The 20,262-nt window shown below is 41.8% G+C and overlaps 1 protein-coding gene across 2 annotated transcripts in view; it reads right to left on the bottom strand.

The window, feature by feature from the left end:
- The window catches only part of luzp2 (leucine zipper protein 2), a 190,525-nt gene that overhangs the window by 51,410 nt on the left and 118,853 nt on the right, over positions 1 to 20,262 (bottom strand). For both annotated transcript variants that reach the window (XM_030076543.1, XM_030076552.1), the window contains exon 6: positions 7,030 to 7,092. In XM_030076543.1, the coding sequence (XP_029932403.1) occupies positions 7,030 to 7,092 (63 nt within the window). The remainder of the gene's footprint in view (positions 1 to 7,029; positions 7,093 to 20,262) is intronic.

Raw genomic sequence — 20,262 nt, 5'->3', positions numbered from 1 at the left:
GAGTCGACTTGTGAACAGCATGAGACGTCGCTGTCAAGCTGTAATTGATGCTCAAGGGCACATGACAAGTTATTGACACTGACATTTTTTGTTGTGGTATATCCACCACTGTTCTTGGCTTTTGTTTCAAGAAATTGTTTGAGATGAGGAAATCACCAGTGTATGCTTCTACTTAAATGCCCTACTTTCATGATATAATATCACTGTAGCGTGAACTTTTTACATTTTCCATAAATTTCACCCAAAAGCCAAATATCCCTAACTTTTTGTGAGTAGTGTATATATATATAAAGATGCCTTAATGTCTGGCGAGCACAGACGACTCGTCCCGGGCCGAGGGCGATGAGGTTGTGAGCGGATTTCACTTCGACCCCAGACTCCTTGTAAAGAAAACATCTGTTAAATGTGTGTTTGGGGATGAAAATGATATTTTTTCCACTGGGTTAAGCTGACTAAGACAGATCTTAACATCAGCTGGAAAAAAAAAAATCAGGGTCATAACTACGACCCAAAGAGCGTACAACACAAACAGGCAAACACAATGCAGATTCCCATCATTCCTGCGTGTTCATCTCTCGTCTGCGAGGCCTTGGCAGCTCCTCGTGATGACGATGATGACTAATTGTAGAAATGGGTAATATTAGGTATTTTAAAACCCTGTGTTAAATTCAATGACAACTTCAATTTGGGGATTTGTCTGAGTTTATGTGGGCCAAATGAGTTAACAGACATACTTGGATTAAGGTAATTAAACCAAAATCCTGTGTATTATTTTCACAGCAGACTTTCATCATCGTTCCAGACGGGTGACTGAAATTGTTATGTTATGCTTTTTTGCCGCTGAGTTTCACACCGAGCATCTTGGAAGGTACACGATCCGCTCTGCATTGCTCTGAAATGTTGGAGAGATGAACTGTTTTTAACCTTTGATGCTGATCCAGACTCGTCTGTGGAGCGCGGTCCAACACACACCTTATCTCAGCCCGCCTCTGTCATACGTATGATTTATCATCTTTCCCAGTCCAGCAGAATTAATTTATATGAATAAGGTATTGATGGTCCATTGACGGGTGACTGATGGCTCGGGCAGAAACCTCCGCTCTCTTCTCAGCTGCGAGCAATGTGGCCAAATTACAAATAAAGGAAAAACAAAGAAAATAAGGCGCATGCTTAATTTGTTTTACTTTTACTTTTACCACTGTGAGATCATGGATTTTCATGGACAAAGTTATTCGGTACAGGCTGCTGGAAACTTTAATTATGGACTCATGTTTCTCAAATAAGGCAGAGGTATAATATCTTGGTTATCACAAGTCTCCATATAATCTCTTCTGGTTGTAGTGAGAGAATAATAACCTTTATTTAATCAGGAGAGTCCCACCGAGATCAAGATGTTTGAAACGGTGAGATGTTTTGGTGAGTTTTTATTACACAATATACTTTTTCTGACCTTTTTGAATCTCACATCTGACAAACACCCCATATTACAAAAAAGACACACACTGAGACAAATACAAACTGAGCATTAAAATAAATAAATAAAAGTAAACTAAACTTGCCAACCCTCAAAAAATAAAAAATGCGGTGAGGTATAAACTGTTAATGTGACAGCAAATTAGCTGGGAGGTGAGGGCCAGGGGGCAGAGGTTAAGCGAGTTAAAAAAAAAAAAAAAAAATAGAAACCAAATAGAAACCTGGGAGATAGCAATGCGATAAGGTCTTGCTTGATTTTAGCATTTCTAGCCTTTTTATAAGAACTTTAGTCTTGTTTATTTATATGTATAAAGTGGTCCCTCGTTTATCGCGGGAGTTACGTTCTAAAAATAACCCGCAATAGGCGAAATCCGTGAAGTAGTCCGCTTTATTTTTTACAGTTATTCTAGATGTTTTAAGGCTGTAAAACCCCTCAATACACACTTTATACACTTTTCTCAGACAGGCATTTTCTCACTCTTCTCTATGTTTAAACACTCTCAAAGTTCAAACCTTCGTAGAAAAATAAGTCCAGTATTATAGAATGAAACCAAAGATCAAAACATCCCGGCACGGAGGAGATTGATTGACAATGGTCTGCAGTCCCTTAGCCAATCAGGACGTAGAACACAATGCGCTGTATAAAAAAAAAAAAAAAAAAAAAAAAAAAAAAAAAAAAAAAAAAGCATGCAAAATTGCACTAAAAAAAATCCGCGAAACTGCGAGGCCGCGAAAGGTGAACCGCGTTATAGCGAGGGACAACTGTACTCACGTTTGTCTTCCTATCTTGCAGATCGATGTCTGTGTATGAATATGTGAATATGTGGCGGTTTCGGTGAAACCTGCTTTCCCGCCTGCCACGGACGCAGCCGCCTCCCCTAACGCCGTCTGTTTACGGAGGCAGGACGTCTGTCCCCAGGTCAAACTGACCCATTTTCAGGCGGTTTGCTTTGTTGCAAATGTCAGATGTTTGCCCACAGCTTCTGATCACAAAACGGTAAAGGTATGACATCATTTCTGGTCAAAGTTTCTCTCTGCTCTTCTTTGGCTGTTGGTTCAGTGATTTTGGTGATGAGCCAGACACCAACAGGTCGATCTGTGGACTCTCAGGTTTCGTGGGAATCATGCAGGAGCAGATCGCTGATGGTGAAAATGTGGCAGATAGGGGGCGCTGCTGGCATCACTTTTGGCGATGGAACAAGGAACAGCAAGGAGCTGGAGTATCCGCCCTGGCCTCCATGTGAAGTGTTGTTGTGGCGTGTGGTCAGGTGGGAGTGGCTCGCAGGAGTTTACATTTGGAAAACGGAACTGTGTGCCGTCCGGAGAAACCTACGAGTAAATTATGTTTGCATGTAAAGAGGGTGTGTGTATAAAATAAAACTACATGCAACCAGATGTGAGTGCGACACTGGCTCCTGGTGCAAATTTGTAACTGTGAGCTTTAAAGAGTCCTGTACAAATAAATCATTATTGTTAAATTATTTCCTTAGAAGCCTGGATCTCTGCTTTGAATTTACAAGCTGAATTTTGCAAACTGAATGTTACGAGTTGAATGTTGAGCATTGAGAATAACAATTTAGATGACCTTTCCTCCCATCTGCTTCCATATGGATTCATCTGGTTGAACCAGCACCCTGCTGAGTCATGATTATGGACTGAGTGTGAGTACTCTGAGTTAATTACAGGCGAAGCTCAGGATCATGCAGTTTTACTTTTTGAATTCATTAAACTTCAATTTTCTTTGAATTCAAATCCAGTTTTCAAATCTTTAATGTGATGCGACAAACACCTCTGCTTTGAGAAGATTTAAACTTCAAGGACTTAAGCTCAACACTGAGACGCAGCGGTGCGGAGTTCTGCTGCCGAGCTGCTCTTTACGGGTTAAAACACTCGAGCGCGTCGCACGTCTGCCACTTCTCGCAATCAGCGGTCTCACAGCAGGTGCTTTTCATCAGCTGTCACTGGCAAAATATGTGCTGTGCGTAACAGCGGTCGTTCAGGCAGACTTCAGGCTTGATGGAAAGCTCTTCAGCCTCAAGAGGTGCGATGCAGCCCCCAGACTCTCTTTCTGGGCGCTCAGGGTTCCCGTATGCAGATGACTGTGATTCATCCCGTGGAGGAGCTTCACTCTGCTCTCGCTTCGTCAAGACTTCCACGGAGCCAAGACGAAGCTGCTCGACCCAGGAAACACCCCCCACCCCTTCACCCTCCCCCACGCTTGTCTTCATTTGAGAATACAAACCACTAAGTTCCATCATTCAGATACCTTGGTAATATCCTCTCTGCGGGCTGCGGCATTGATCAAACGAGCCACATGCGCCTTCGAGGAAAGTCTAGCCCAGGGTCTCTCAAAAGAAAAATCTCCATCTCCACCCCAAGGTCGCCATCTATCACGCTGTCTGCATCCCGACACTCCTCTATCTCCGAGCCTGAGTCACTCTTTCAGCTGCAGTATCAAGACCTGCGAGTTACTCCACATAGCAAGCCCAAAGCACACACACACAGACACACACACACACAGACAAGCACACTTGGAATGGCCGATTGCATAACTATTCAGGGCACAATTACACGGCAGCGGGAGCTCTGACTTGTGAGCATGACATCACGACGCCGGCAGGGCCGCGCTGCCTCGTAGGATCCTGCATGGCTAATTACACCGTGGGCAACGGTCAGCGGCTCGGCTAAAGGAGCAGTTCAAAGATCAGCCGAGGGATTCACTGAGGCTGTGATCCTGGTGGATTCTGCCGCCGAGCGCAACAAGTGGTGGCAGAGCTGCGAGAGAGGGTAGAGGAAGAGGAGAGAGAGAGAGAGAGAGAGAGAGAGAGGAGGGCCTGCCACCATCACAGCTCTATTATAACCTGCTCCACCCGCAGCACAAGTCGTGTTTCTCAGATTGGCCTGTACAGCCGACACACAACTCACTTATAAAGAGGCAGAAGTCATGCCAAGATTCAGTGGACAGCTAAACTGTGTGTGTGTGTGTGTGTGTGTGTGTGTGTGTGTGAGAGAGAGAGACAGAGAGAGAGAGAGAGAGAGACTCAGCAGCTGTGTCCCAAAGGCATGCTACATATTCATTCTAGAGTATGTGGCGTGCTCACACTGTGAAAATATGAAAATGCAGTAAACTCATGAACATACACACTCAACCGGCTCGGTATTTTATTTTGACGGTGCGGTTTCTGCCCACTGTGAATGTGAGGTTGGCTTTCGCCCGCTGGACAGCACTGAAGGAGAGGATGAGGATGAAGAGCTGGCCTGTTTTCTGTTGGACAGGTAGGGGTGCCGGCTGGCCAGTTTTTTTTTTTTTTCTGTCACCCATTCATGGAAGGGTCTTAATTCATGTGTTGAAATGCCAGTTTCGTGATTTTCCCCTTGCTGCTGTTGTCTCAGGGCAGAGAAACAGCTTGATGCAGCGTCAAGCTACAGCCACAGCTTCCTAGGATGACGAAGGAATGTTTTTTTTAAGACGAAGGAATGTTTTCCATCGCCATCCTAGGAGACAAAAATCCGCCAGCTTTGAATGTTGTGTTTACAAGCCGCAACCAACAAATCCTACTCATCCTGCCTTTAATGGCAACCAAACATGAACTGAAATACCAGTTGAGATGCATGTTTTTTGATATCGGTACACTTGATGTTTTTGAAATTTGGTTCGAAAGTTGGAAGGCAGCAGAAACATCCAGATGGTCACATGACACACTGCAAAAACTCAAAATCTTACCTAGATTATTTGTCTTATTTCAAGTCAAAAATGTCTTATTCCTAGTCAAAATATCTCATTACACTTAAAATAAGACATGATCACCTCAGAAGTAACTTGTTTTTAGACAATTGTCTCTTGTTTCAAGTGAAAATTTGCTTGTTTCATTGGCAAAAATTGTTTCTTGTTTCTAACTAATTTTCACTTATTTCAAGTGAATTTTCACTTTTTCCACTGGCAAATTTTGCCAATGAAACAAGCAAATTTTCACTTGAAACAAGCGAATTTTTGAAAATCGTCTAAAAACAATTTACCTCTGAGGTGATCATGTCTTATTTTAAGTGTAATGAGATATTTTGACTAGAAATAAGACATTTTTGACTTGAAATAAGACAAATAATCTTGGTAAGATTTTGCGTTTTTGCAGTGCACCAAAGTCAGCTGACCTGTAGCGTCGCCTCCGGGTTAGTAAAAACAGTGCAGTGTGTTGTGTTTCCGTCTTACTGACTGCCATAATGTGTGGAAGTGAGCGGGTTCTGCTTGGTGTTAGTGTGTAACGTGCTTTTGGGACTCAGCTCATGTCTCTGTGTGTCACTCAGAAATTACGAGAACTATAATTCATATATGAGCCAGGCGTAATCATAAATTAAGACTAAAGATTACTCCATAAGTAGGGATGTCCTGCGCCGATATCAGGACATGTTTTGATTGGCTGGTACTGGACACATGACGCCTGATCAAACCCAGATGAGTTTGTGAGTTTAACGTCCTCGGCTCCACCTCATTTAGGCCAGAAAAGAATGTCGTCATAAACTTCATCCAGCATCGCAGCTTCCAGCGTCACGCCTGCAGTGTGCAATAATTTTAACCTGCAGACCCAGCAGCCAGTGCAAATATTTGGAAGGGCGACACAAACAGAGCTGCTTTCGGTTGGGTGGTCTGATGGAAAGGTATTTCATTTTTTTGAGAATAGCGACAATGTCAAAGATCACTGAAGACAGAACATTATTTTTGCCTTTGCGTGGTTTTACTCTTTTCAGCTCTACAGGAGCGATGCATCTAAAAAGCAGTTGTTTTAAATGGAGACCCAACACTAAAGCCCAAATAAATAACACATAAATAAATAAATGACTGGATAAATAAATTAAAAGGCACAAAATTTAAAAATACATAAAAGTATTTTTATGGATTTTTTTTTTTTTTTTTTTAAATTTGGTGCATTTTAAAAATACATAAATGTGCACATGAAAAAAACAAACTCTTACAGGTAAAATATAACAGGAATTCACATTCCTGTGTTCATTTATTTCTTTACTTATCTTCATATTTCTTTATTTACTTTATGATATTATTTATTGCCTTATTATGTATTATTTATTTCTTTGCCGGGCTCAGATTTGAAAAAAAAAAAAAATGAACATAATGTGAGCTATGAAAAGGCATTTCATCGCTGTTTAGCTGCTTGTTGTAAGAGCTCAGCTCCACAAAGGGCGGAGAGTGCATGTAAGTGAGCTCGTGTATGTAAATATAATGAAGCACTGAATGCAAATATGATGCACTGCTTCATTTTAAATCAGCCATATGTACTCTGGGTCAAAGTGAAATGTTGAAAAGAAAAGAAAAATAGAGAGGATTTGAGTTCGGCATCGGCAGATACTCAATATTAAGTGACAAATCACTGACATGCCAAATCATAATTACAATTTTAAGACATTTATACCTCACAGCAAGTCAAAGACAATCCCTCTCTCCAGTTTCATGTCAGACAAAGATTTAAATAGCTGGAGCTGTGACAGAACTATGCAAATAAATTAACATTCATTTTCCACAATGTAGTGATTGACAAGCCTTACCTCCTCTGCATAGGCGTCGCAAAGTTTGTTGCCCGACAGTAGTTTATTTTTCAGGCTCTTGTTCTGAAACGAAACAACAAAAAGCAAAAAGGGAAGAAATAAGTGAAGCCATTCAATTTACTGAGTGACTGTGTGCTTTACTGAATGCTCCCTTATTTTCCCATTTACTCTGTGTGTGTGTGTGTGTGTGTGTGTGTGTGTGTGTGTGCTGTTTACTGTGTATGGCAGGCAAACACTCTGGTACAGCCCTGACATTTCGTACAGCATACCCTCCAATAAATGCCTGTTACATATACGCCAAATTTGCTTGGAAATCCGTGTTATCGGTTTATCGCATCTCAGCGGCGCGGCGCCACGTGGCCCTGTGAGGACGACGAGCCGCGCTTGTAAAACGCGCCGTGCTGGAATGGATTCATCGGAGCAAAATGTGAAGCCGGAGCTGCAAATTTTAGGGAGGAGCGTGATTCTCAGCAGCTCCCTCTCAGCCTTCGCGGGCTGCCTGACAAACTGGGAGACGCTCGAGGAGGCTGAAACGCTCTCAGTCCTTTAAAAATGGTAATGTGGATGTTTACTCGAGCCCCGGGGAAATACTGGGCTAAAGCAATAAATAGAGTGTAAAAAAAAAAAAAAAAAAAAAAAAAAAACGTGCTGAGGGAACTGTGGAGCGTGGGGCTTGGAATGAGTCTGAGGGCTGAGGAAAAGCCACAGGTGATCCCATGCCATTGGATAATGAGAGGAAATTAGTGCCATTGTTCCATAACTAAGCTGGTACCAATTGTGTTTTTTATCTGCGCAGACAAATGTAATTAGACGCAACTTCATCATAGCACCCAGTTGCGATTCGTCAGCCCCCATTTGCACTGACTTAAGAACGCATTTACAACTGTTAATGAGTTTATCAATGACCTAATTACCTGTAATTGAGGGTCTATTCTTCAACCACTCTCAAAAAAAAAAAAAAAAAAAAAAAACTCGTCCGGCAGAACTCGAGCGAGACCAATTAATATTTATTCAACTCTAAGCACGGAAAAGTGCTATCATCCCTCGCAGGAAATAAAGAAAACACATGAATTGTTTTAAATTCATGTTCACACACAGGTGAGCTGTCCACATGACCCAGTGTGTGAGCTCCAGTGTGTGTGTGTGTGTGTGTGTGTGTGTCACATGTGGAACCATGCGTGACTTCACATGATTTCACATGGTAAGCGCACATCACCCACGACGGTTAACATGACCTGAATGTGACAACATGTGTTTTGTGACAACATGTGATCGTATGTGGAAGCCAGGCGAAGCAGCTGTGAGCCCGGCCTCGTGCACGCTCGCCGTGCACCAGCAGCGTCGCACCCGGAAGCTGAATGTTTTAAAGACGGCGACGGAGCGAGGAGGCACGTGATGGAGACGCACAACGTTAAGAGGACATGCAACACGTTTAATTAAGAATGATGCATGCATGTTTTCACGTGCTTACACAATTTCATGTGTTTATATGAAATCACATGGTCACATTACCGACGTATTAACGCTTCATGTGTATACTGTATATTTCTTCTAAATTTTTTTGCACATTGCTTTTTGCACACTGGGTTGTACTTAGATCTTATTCTGTTGTACTCAGATCTTATTCTGTTGTACTTAGATCTTATTCTTTATTTATTTTTTTTTTTTTATCTTTTTTTATTGATTTATTTAATCTGTAATCTGTGGATACTGCTGAAAAACTGCAAATTTCCTGTGGGATGAATAAAGTATCTATCTATCTATCTATCTATCTATCTATCTATCTATCTATGTGTGAAAATGTCATGCCATGTGGTTGTATGATCTAACGTATGTCATTTTCATGGCATGTAACACATTTTTTATTTTTTTTTTATTTATTTATTTTTTTACATCGTATGGTGTCACAGAACTTGAGTCTGATTTGTGACGCTGTAGGAAATCTGTCCTCTAGAGCTGGGGACATGAGGATAGTGGGTAACACTTCATTTAGTGGGCGGTGGATTTCTTGGTTAGTACGTAATAATTAGAAAATAGCATATTTGAATTTTTGGAATTACCTCCAGTGTACATCAACATTTACCTCAAAGATGACTGAAAACCAAAAGTTTGACTTTTACTGTGTCACCAAACTCATTTGAGATGAATATTTCAAATCCATTAGATCATAAAAATGAATTCAGGGTCGCCGCTGGTCATGGAATCTCTGAAATCTTAAAGGAATACTCCAACAAAAATACTCTTTTTCTGACTCACCCAGCCTGAGACAAGATGTTAGACACCATTTTCACCTCTGTACGTCCACTGGTTCAGTTCCTACGGGTACCATTTCATGTTAGCTTAGCATAAAGACTTAAAGTCTATGGGAGTCGTTAGCCTAGCTCCATAAAAGGAGAAAATAAAACTTACAGCTGCTCTTAGTTTTGAGGTAAATGTTGATGTGATTTGGGGGCAATTTCAAAGAAATTTTAAATATGTCACTTATCATGAAATTCACAGCCCTCTACAGTGAAGTGGACCGGATTATGTTTTTAAAATATTACAGTGCACTCGGTTATGAAAATAGATTTGCTTCCACAGGTCTTCATTTTTAGCTCAAGAAGAATATTTCAGAAATGCTGAGTCATGGTTAAGGTCTGCATTACTATAATTTGGCAAGCAGAAACTGGACACACTCAAGTCACACACTTCCAATTTCCCAAATACATGTGGGCCTTTGTCTCCTCCATGCCTCATTCAGTCTCACTTCTACACACACACACTCACACACACACACACACACACACACTCGGCAGAGTTAATGGGCTGGAATGGCAGCTGTTTTGTGATTCGGTGAGGCAAAATTGGCCAAGTATCAATTCCAGACACTTGCACCTCCTCTCACCTCCAAAGAAGGGCCGCGCCGGCGACACGCAGAAATGACAGCTGTCACCAAATGTGACGCGGTTTGGCCCCGGGACATATTCAGAGTGAAAATGAGATCCACTCCAGCTTATATGTCACAGTGCATTATGCAAAATGTGATACTCTGCGCCACATATGTCATGATGTGTTATTCGCCGAGCGCTGTCATACTGAGGGCTTGAAAATAAAGGCACATTCTCCTGTTTTCATTGTGCTCTTGCTTGCTTTTTTTTTTGGTTAAATGCAAAATCACACAAATGAAAATCCATCTCTCAGGGTGTCATGTGGCTGCCTGCTGATCTGTGACTGTGAAGCGGTGCGAGCACGGCCGCACATCACACAAAGCAGCGCTGTTTTCTTTTAGGTTTTCACTATAATAATCTGACGAGTTCACCTAAAAAAAAAAATCCTCTTTGATGGATTTTTTTTTTCCTAATGGAGAAACTGCACGCTTGGAGAAAGCTTGGAGTGCCATTATGAAGTCATTTTTTTAAAATATCTGATTTTTTTTAATTGGGTGTAGCAAAGGTCTGATCAAAACCATTTCATCAAGCAATCCAGTTTTATAAACTAGGCAAAAAAAGTTCTGCACCGCCTTTTCAGTCGATAATTTCTCCCCTTTATTTATTACCAGTAGTGTTGTATCTTATACCGTTGTAAAGCCTCATTCGTCCTCTTTCCAATAAGATACAACTTGTAATGATCCTGCATTTCTGGAATGAGTGACATCAGTAATTGTGTGGGAAGCGACCAATTTTTTTTTTTTGCAATATTTTTTCAGTTGATCATTTCTCCCATTTAACAATACCAATTGGTGTTGTCTTTTATACCGTTAGAAAGCCTGATTAGTCCCCTTTTCATTGAGAAATAAGTTGTAAGGATTGTCAATCGATTGGTATGACCAACATGGCTAAACATGTCCACTCCCCCGCTTTTTGAGGGCAGCAAAATCCCATTCAGTGTGTTTTCAGTGGATCATTTCTCCCCTGTGATCAGACCAGTTGGATTTGTGAGTTATACTGTTGGAAGGCCAGTCCCCGTTACAACAGGGTGTAACTGTAAGGATGAGGCAACACAGCTAAACAGGTGGGAAGCACAATATTTTATTCATTTTTTCATTTTGCCATATGCTGTCAATTAAGTGCCGGTTAGGTACACCTGTGAGTGCAATTTAAATTACCAACAGAAGAACAATGAAGGGAATTTTGATCGACTGAAAGGACATTGAATGGGATTTTGCTCCCCTCAAAAAGGGGGGGGAGGGGACATGTTTAGCCATGTTGGTCATACCAATCGACTGACAATCCTTACAACTTATTTCTCAATGAAAAGGGGACTAATCAGGCTTTCTAACGGTATGAAAGACAACACCAGCGGGTATTGTTGAATGGGAGAAATGATCAGCTGAAAAAATATTGCAGGGGATTTTCTCAAAAAAAAAAAAAAAAAAAAGGTCATAAATAAAAGGGAGAAATTATAGACTGGAAAAGCGGTGCACAACTTTTTTTGCCTAGTTTATGTTGACCCTGTTTGAGTTGCTCATCCATGAGTACCAAACGGCTGTCGTGACAGGTAACAATGCGTCTCCACCCACACAACACAAACACATACTATCACACACACACACACATGCACATGCATATGCACACATGCACACAACACCCACACACATACATGCACACGTACACAAACAAAACAAGATGAAGAAAGCACACACGCTTCCTTAACTTTTATGGGCGCTGGGTGATTTTGCGGCTTCATAAACTGAGCTCCACATCTTACGGAGCTGCCGTCCTCAGATATTGTCCTTTCAGCACTCAAGTAGGATTTCATTAATGTTTTCCATTCCTTATTTTTCCAGTGCAATATTAACTTCTCATAAACCAATGATGAAAAAAACAAACTGCGATCCAGTTGGGCGTCTTATTTTCCCAATAATTTGTGAAAATGAACCGTTGCAATTTACAGCTACAGGTTCTTGCGATGCATCTTTCAGCGTTTCCTCCCGAGTCATTTTTCTCACACACGTCGTTATCGGCAATCGCAAACAACCGATTTCCTTCAGCACTCCAGAAATGCCGATCAGGGTCCGCCGTGCCGTGCAGCGTTATTTTCACACATTTTGAAAGTGTGGCTGCAAGCCCCGAGAGCTGATTTTAAGTGTCCATCTCATTAAAGCTCAACGCTGCTCGGCACACATTACGCCCCGTATCCTTTTAACCTTGGTCGGAAACCAACTACCCCGGACAGCGCGTACTTTTATTTTTTATGACATTCTATAAATGTTGCCTCTATTATTAATACTTTGGGGGCTTGGCTGTAATGATGCACAATTAACTTTCCAACAGTCCATTTAAATATCTCGAACCAAATGAATTTCCTCTGTGAAACTCTGGCCCAGTCATGCACGGTGTGACACCTGTGACGAGACTGTTGACAAGACAGGTGTGTTTTATTAGCATTGTTATTATTTTTTTTATTATTTCTCCAATAGGTACAGTCGCGCCAGACATGTTATTTTATTTGGCCGATGCAACTCAGAATCTATCAGTGTGGAACAATGAGCCGTCTTTCATCCAACTTGATTTACTTGTCAAAGGTTCAATAAGAAAATCCGCTTTCAGTGCACATCACAGAAAATGGGACTGTGCTTTCTTCAATATATTGTAGTTCCCTCCTCTCTTCACCCTCCTGCACACACACACACACACACACACACCTACTTACATTTTCAGCTGCTCGAGAGGTAAGATGGTGCTCTGAGTGAGAGACCAGTGTCACAACACATTTCAGCTCTAAAGGCCAAGCACAGAGGCTTTTTCTCGAGCTGGAGGAACAAATTACAGGACGTTTCTGTCAAATCACGGCTTCAGCTGCCTGTCTTACTCATCTCTATTGTGAAAATGAGTCTTTATTATTTGTAATTACAGGCCATGGCGAGCCGTGCTGCAGATCCGCTGTTGTAACGCCTCGGTTCCCAATCGAAGCAAATGAAAGCTAGGATGAGACGGCTGAAACCTCTTTTAAAATAAAGATTTTCACAGAGAAACGCATGGTGTGTGCGGCGAAGTTTTTAACGAACCTTTCGAAAACTTGGCGGTCGAACTTTCTGAATAAATCATGGAAAATTGACCATAAATGATGCCTAGGACTCACTCTGCCGAGAAAACAATTTGTGCAGCTCGTGTTGATCATAAATCAGACGCTCTATCAGATGTTCATACATAAGTAATGAAAGGTGAGAGCGCACCATAGGCGCAGTGCATGGAGGGGACATAAAGGGAGCACTGTGCACGAGACGCTTTGGGACGGATTTACTGAGCCCTTTGTGCTCCCTTCCAGCACATTCTGCCCCGTGCAACATGACGGATATTTATCAAACAGCTGCGGCGGCCCGGAGACGCTTTTCGCCCGACATCCGAGGCGCATGTGCCGCCGCGCCGCGCTTTTCTCTCCAGCATGCATGTGCATTTAAGGGAGGATTGTGCATATAATGGCAGGGGATATTAAGCCGGTATAAGGGTGGCTTGATTGGACATTGTGCTGGATTTAATGAAGTTCACACAATTTGCAACTGCCAGTTTTGTGTGGAAATTTTTCTCTGCTTCCAAAAAGCAGGTGCAAATTTGGCACAGGTGATGTACATGAACCTTAATTCCACAGCAATTTCAATGACAACAACGGAAAAGGGAACTGCAAAAAGTGTGCGTGGGAGCTCTGGGTTATTTTGTGATCTTAAACAGCTTCTTAGACAGAGTGCAGTCATGTGCTTTTTGTGAGGAGAGGTAGTACAGAGGACAGATTGAGGAGAGACATGCCGGGGTAACAGAGTGATATATCACCAGCGGCGTACTAAAAGCTGCTCCTCTAGTGGAAAGACTGTCACTCTGCTGGTATGTGACTGCAGTAGAAGAAGAAGTACTGTTCCTCTGCTGGTATGTGACTGCAGTAGAAGAAGAAGTACTGTTCCTCTGCTGCTATCTGACTGCAGTAGAAGTAGAAGTACTGTTCCTCTGCTGCTATCTGACTGCAGTAGAAGTAGAAGTACTGCTCCTCTGCTGGTATGTGACTGCAGTAGAAGTAGAAGTAGTGCAGTAAAAATCTCCTGCAGTAAAAGTCCAAAGTGTCTCATGTCAAATGTCCTGGCAGTAAAAGTGACTGAGCTCCTTTTTCCAAACAGTAACTGTGTTAGCTGGGATCTTTTCCATGCAGTTAGAAAAGGAGGAGAGAACACGCTGCACACTGCATGCTTTTAAAGGGGCATTACACTCAACTGAAGTGAGGACCCTGGAGACTCTGGAGATGTGATGGTTGAGTCTTCATGGCTCTCAACGCCCCTTTTTTGTCCCCTTTTATTCCACATTGTTTGGCCAGTTGAGTCTAAATGGTCCTCGCTGCAGTTTTTCATGGTGCAGCTTTTATTATGAAATCTGAAAATGAAAAACGTAGAACCAAGAAAGCAGAAGCGGGCTCCTCTCATTTTACTGATTGAGCTTTTATTGTGAAAGGTCCCACAGTCTGTCGTTGATCATTTGTTCTCTGTAATGAATCTGATTTAAAATGCAGTGAAGGGCAATATTAAGTAAGTGAAATTAAAATTACTGACTTCAAAAAATACTCATGAGTACACAAAAGTGCACAAAAAAGCTACTCAGTTACAGTAACATGAGGAAATGTAATTAGCTGCTTCCACCTCTGTATATTAGTGATATAAAGTAATAGATTTCTAAGGGTGCCTCAGTGAATTGAAACACACAGAGTCGCTGCGCCTGCTGAAGCTCCCCGTGGTGGCCCGCCACCGGCCCTGGTGGCTTGTGGTTTGATGAGGACAACCTCTTCTATCCTTCTTTTTAAGCCATCTCTCCCTCCCTCTCTCTCTTTTAAACCCCATCATGCGTTTGCTTTTTCACTTAATATCTTTATTTTTTGTGGAATAGACACCCAGGATTGAATTTTGACCACTGGCGTCCTTCTAAAATATCAGTGAACACTGTCACTTCATTAACCAATGATTCAACTTGAATTACTTGAATTAACTGAGTTTTTTTTTTTTTTTTTTTTTTTTTTTTACTAAACTGGTTCAGAGCTGCATGTAGCACAAACTCCAGTGTTCAAACATTCCCGTACACTCTGCTCCATCCACAAAAGTGCGAGTAGATAGTGGTGCATTCACTGACTGCGTTAAATATCTGCCACCTTTGTAAATCCCACATTAATTCCACGCAGGTCAAAAGTGCACGGTGGCTTCCGTGTATGTAAATCTGGCCCTGAGTGAAATGTTTTTAAACTCAGGTGCCGCTGACAAACCTACATGCAGACTCCTTTGTGTGGACTCCTTTTTGTGTTTTCCTTGGTTATCGCTTGTATGGCCTGCATGCCTCGTTATGTATTGTATGTTTCCTATCATGTGAAATTGTTTGATATGTGAAAGTAATTGTGCTGCCGCCCTGACCAGGACTCGCTGGAAGGAGAGATTTTGTATCTCAATGGGACCTTCCTGACTAAATAAAGGATAAAGGATGGTACTCAACCTTCAAGCGACCTGTGCACAGAGGTCCGCTGCACAGTCTACAAGTGCTGGAAATAAATGAGCAGTGAAGTCTTTTCAGCACCAAATGTTGAGGCTTTGGAGGACGTGTTGCACCGAGGAGCTGGCTGACACCAACAGAACCATGCGAAACTCGATTATCACCCGCTGCCTGGAGCACAGACCCGCCACGGTGTTTCAGAAACACCTTTTCACAAAACATAAGCCGCGTTTCTTTGGTTTTCAAATCATCAGTTTGTTGATAAATGACAAATGATAAGTGATAAATAGTGCTGACCATGGTGTTCATCACACCAGCCCATTTTGTGCCGGGGTGTTTTTTTTTTCTCTCCCTGTTTGGGCCGTGATGTTGTTATTTCACTCATGTCAGAAAAACAATCTTGAAGAGATCCTATACTCAGCTAATCCTCCTCTGCAAGTTTCAACATGATCTATAAACATGGAAAATAAGCATCAAAAAAACAAAAAAAACAAAACAAAAACGCTCCAACAGTGGAGCTGCTGATCGTGCAGAATTAAAATGAGGAGAGAGATGAAGAGAACGAGAGAGGGCTTGCCAGTCAGCGTCAGCTTAGCTATAACCATTCCAAGTACATAATTATTAAATTATTTACTAATGTTTTAAGTCCTCAGCATCAAAATGAAGTGATTTATTCATAGCGGCTTCAGCAGTTCTTTTATCTGTGCTGAAACCCACAGAGGCACCCAGCGATGACAATGACCAACACAGTCCATGAACACAAGTGGAATTTAATTTTCTGGTTGTAGTTAAACAATCATGAACAATTTGCAAAACTATGTTTCACTTGATGGTGAAATTGACTTAAAATTAGTCTCTTATTCAAATGTATTATTCATCCTTTTCTGGATCTTCCATATCAAGTAAAAAAAATAAAAAATAAAATAAATAAATAAATAAAAGAAAATAATAAAAGGAAAGAAAAGCCGCACTCTTGGGTCTATAACCGGCAATTTGACAGCCCCTGTCACATATTAACGAGCACATCCTATGCATAACATCATCAATTACACTCTCTGTCAGCGCAGTCTCACAACAGGCTTGTCTGATTGCCCACAGCAAAGAATAAGAAACTCATACTGCAAAAATTCTGGCAGGACCCGCAGAAGTCCTGCAGTTATGTAGCTGTCTAACCCATCTAATTTAAATTAGTGGTATTAGCAAAGCAAATGAGTCATGACAGTGAATAAACTATGGAATATGACATGGCTGGCAGCTTGAGATGAACTCGTCTTGGCAGTTTCTTATGGACTCTTGAGGTCAAGGGGAGGATATACATAAACCAAGGCGCTGCTTCCTCTTGTCTCGGCGCCACTGTTCTGACACCAAATTGCACACTTTTTGATGGGAAACACATCAAGCTGCTGTTTGTGAGTTCATCCCACACCTGTCACACCTGTCAAAGCGCGGCATCTTTCAGGAAGCTCTGCTCGCTTCAGGGGTGCCACACGAGTTGACTGAGGCTGCGCCCCAACTGGGGGGCAAAAAGAAGAGTTTACCCCCCGGGGGATCGGCGCATCAAATCAAGCAAAGACTTGACTGAACAAAGAGAAGACTTTTCTTACTAAGATCAGACTAAATATTAAAAGTACTTTTGACAGCATTTATTTTAACTGTTTCCAAGAATGTTTTGGGAAATCAATCTTTAATTAAACATGAAGTAATTTCTCTGTTTTTCTAAGATTATGGGAAAATCTAACTATAAATGGAGAAATCTCGGTCTGTGTGTGTGACTGTGGCACGACTATCTCCGCAACCGTACATCCGATCGACTTCAGACTTGCCAGGTGTGTTGCTAAGGACCCTCTGAAGTGCACTACCGAGTGTGAGTATTTATGGTTCAAAAGCTGCAAAAATCGGCTTTATAATGTTATTCTTAATGTGACGTTGACAGAACTCATATGCGAGGCTAGTGCAGCACCCGGACCGTCTACAGAGCGGACACGCCGCAGTTTTGATTGATTTTGACGAACACAACATGGACAAAATACCTCCACATCACACCTCCAGGAGCTCCTCTGACCTCCCATTCTAAATCCAGAGGCATTAATATGGAGTTGGTCCCTTTGCAGCAGAACAGCTTCCACTCTTCTGGGAGGCTTTCTGCCAGATGTTGGAGTGTCTGTGGGAGTTTCTGCCCGTTCATCCAGAAGAGCATTTGTGAGCTCAGACACTGATGTTGGACCAGAGGGCCCGGCTCACAATCTGCGTTCTTGTTGATCCCAAAGCCAGCTATGCCTTTATGGATGGATGCACACACTGTATGTTTATGAGCAATGCTGCTATGATACTGAGATAGTGGTGATTTTCTATCATGACATTGTTGCTGTGTTGTCCTGTGGCATCCCAGCATTCCCAGCACGCATCCGCCTTCAGGGGCCAGATGCATAACCATACAGTAAAATTTTACAGTAACTTCTTGTCTTCTTCAAAAACGAGACATGAACCTCCAGATTGAGCTACAGTGAGCTGCAGGCGTGGAGAACCACCACAGTGAAAGACCGGTGGTTTTTGACAAAGCTGTGTGAAGTGGCTGTGCAGCAGAGAAATGATTTATGTTTAAGGCACAGCACAGATCCTTAACCTGAACAAACCCATAACCACACCTGATCATGTCTTCGCATATTCTCATTCGTCCTGGTCAGAGGCATCTCAAGGAAACTGAATCAGGCCAACTGGACTTAGTTATATGTCTTAGAACACATTTTGCCCCTTATCTAGCTTCATCAGTTCAAGCTGTTCGCTAGACTAGACCAGACTAACAGAGACTAAGCAGTCTAGTCTTTCTTAAAAGTGCTGGTGTAAACCGTGGATGTGGTCCTCTTGCCTGCAGTTTGATGATACATGCGGCTGGTCACAATATTAATACACTTTATTGATCCACGTTGGGAAATTCCTGTGTTACAGCAGCAGTTTGTGCAGACATTGCACAGGAAGTAGACGACACAAAGTACACCTCTCAACACTAGGAGAGAAAAATACACATTTTTGGAAAAATAAACCCAAAATGTAACAAAATGAATAAATACAAAGAATACAATAAAAACCTTTGCATACCCTATAAAGGTAATAAAAAATAAAATATTAAAATATATCTATAGACTTTTTTGCAAATATCTATAGAATAAAATATGTATACATAGAATAGATGTATACTCATAATGTATAATTTTTAAAGTCTAATTTTAAACTTAATGGGCATTTATGGCATGCATATTGCATAGAGTTGATTAATACTTAGAATTAATTAGAATATTAATTAGAATTATTGAGTACTTTTAAAGCAATAAGACTAACCAGGAAATTCAAATACCACAATTTCACTATTTCACCGCACACAAAGGGTTTTCTTGCCGATCCAGACGCAACATTGCATCAGTGTTTGAGCTTCTGCCTGCATGGAAATATTCCCCTCACCCTCACTTGACTTGACCACCAATTCATCAGTTCAGTATTTTAATACAACAGATATTGAACCCCCTGCAATCCTCATCAAACAGCTGTTGTCAAGGCAGGAGAGATGCTCAGCGAGTCCTCGGGCTATCTTAAGATAAGAGATAAGATGAGCTCTATTGATACTCGCAGGGAAATTGGAAGGGGAGGCTCGGCGTTTCAAAGAGCAGTTGAGACACTCCATGCGGGGAAGCCAGAATCACTATTACCATCACAATAGAGCTGCGGCTCATTACCACACTAACCCGCCCACCCCTACACCGCCCACCCCTAATCTCTTCCTGTGTCCCAGTCATTTAAGTCATTGTCATTCCTTTTATTTGCTCTGGTTGAATCAGGAATGACCGAATAATCTGATAAATCAGATGGAACCGAAGTGAAAATGAACCGCCTGAGAGATTCAGTTGACAACGCCGGTAAAATATGGCGCGCACAAAGACAACGCTGCATTGTTCTGTCATCTCTGAAGGACAGAAAAACATCAGCGCCGACTCTGAATTAAGGGAGACTTCACTCGGCTTGAGGTGGCACACAGCTTGGGATAATAACGTCTCGATGGCCGGACAGCACTGCACATGAAGTTCATCGTAGCTGGCCTCGTCCACGTCATTTCCAGAATACTTAATTTCTGTCATGAAGGTTTCAGAATTGTGTGGAGTCCAGTTAAGATTCAGTGCCACAGCTGCCTGCATCAGTATTCAGACCCTTCTTTGGGATTATATGAAGGTCAGCCAATTTATTGGTTTGAGTAATTAATTATGGTTCATTAGAAATGTGCTAAGCAATCAATAAACTATGGGTGTGAGCACTGATTGTGCTTTATGCTGGCGAAAATAAGCAATATTGTTCTCAAACATGGCTCGGAGAGGTTGCTTTGTTCGATCCCATGTAAAAACGGGCTTTCCCTACCCTAGTCTGATTTTCCAACACAAGGTATCAAGAAAGAACAGCAAGGCCTGAAGGGCTGAACCACAGGAATGGAAGTGAGTAGAACTGGCAGCTGCTAATGGGCCAACTGGTGACCATTTTCGGGGAACTGATTGAATAACTTTACAAACAAGACACAAGCAAAACAAGCTTTATCAGAATAATCTGTAATAGTATTATCTCCACTGATGAGTTGAACTAAGATATACACTACTCACAAAAAGTTAGGGATATTTGGCTTTTGGGTGAAATTTATGGAAAATGTAAAACGTTCACGCTACAGTGATATTATATCATGAAAGTAGGGCATTTAAGTAGAAGCATACACTGGTGATTTCCTCATCTCAAACAATTTATTGAAACAAAAGCCAACAACAGTGGT

This window comes from Myripristis murdjan, chromosome 3 (genome assembly GCF_902150065.1).
Source record: "Myripristis murdjan chromosome 3, fMyrMur1.1, whole genome shotgun sequence".
Taxonomy (NCBI): Eukaryota; Metazoa; Chordata; class Actinopteri; order Holocentriformes; family Holocentridae; genus Myripristis; species Myripristis murdjan.
The sequence above is the reverse complement of the archived record's forward strand: the minus strand, read 5'-3'. Positions and strand labels throughout refer to the sequence as shown.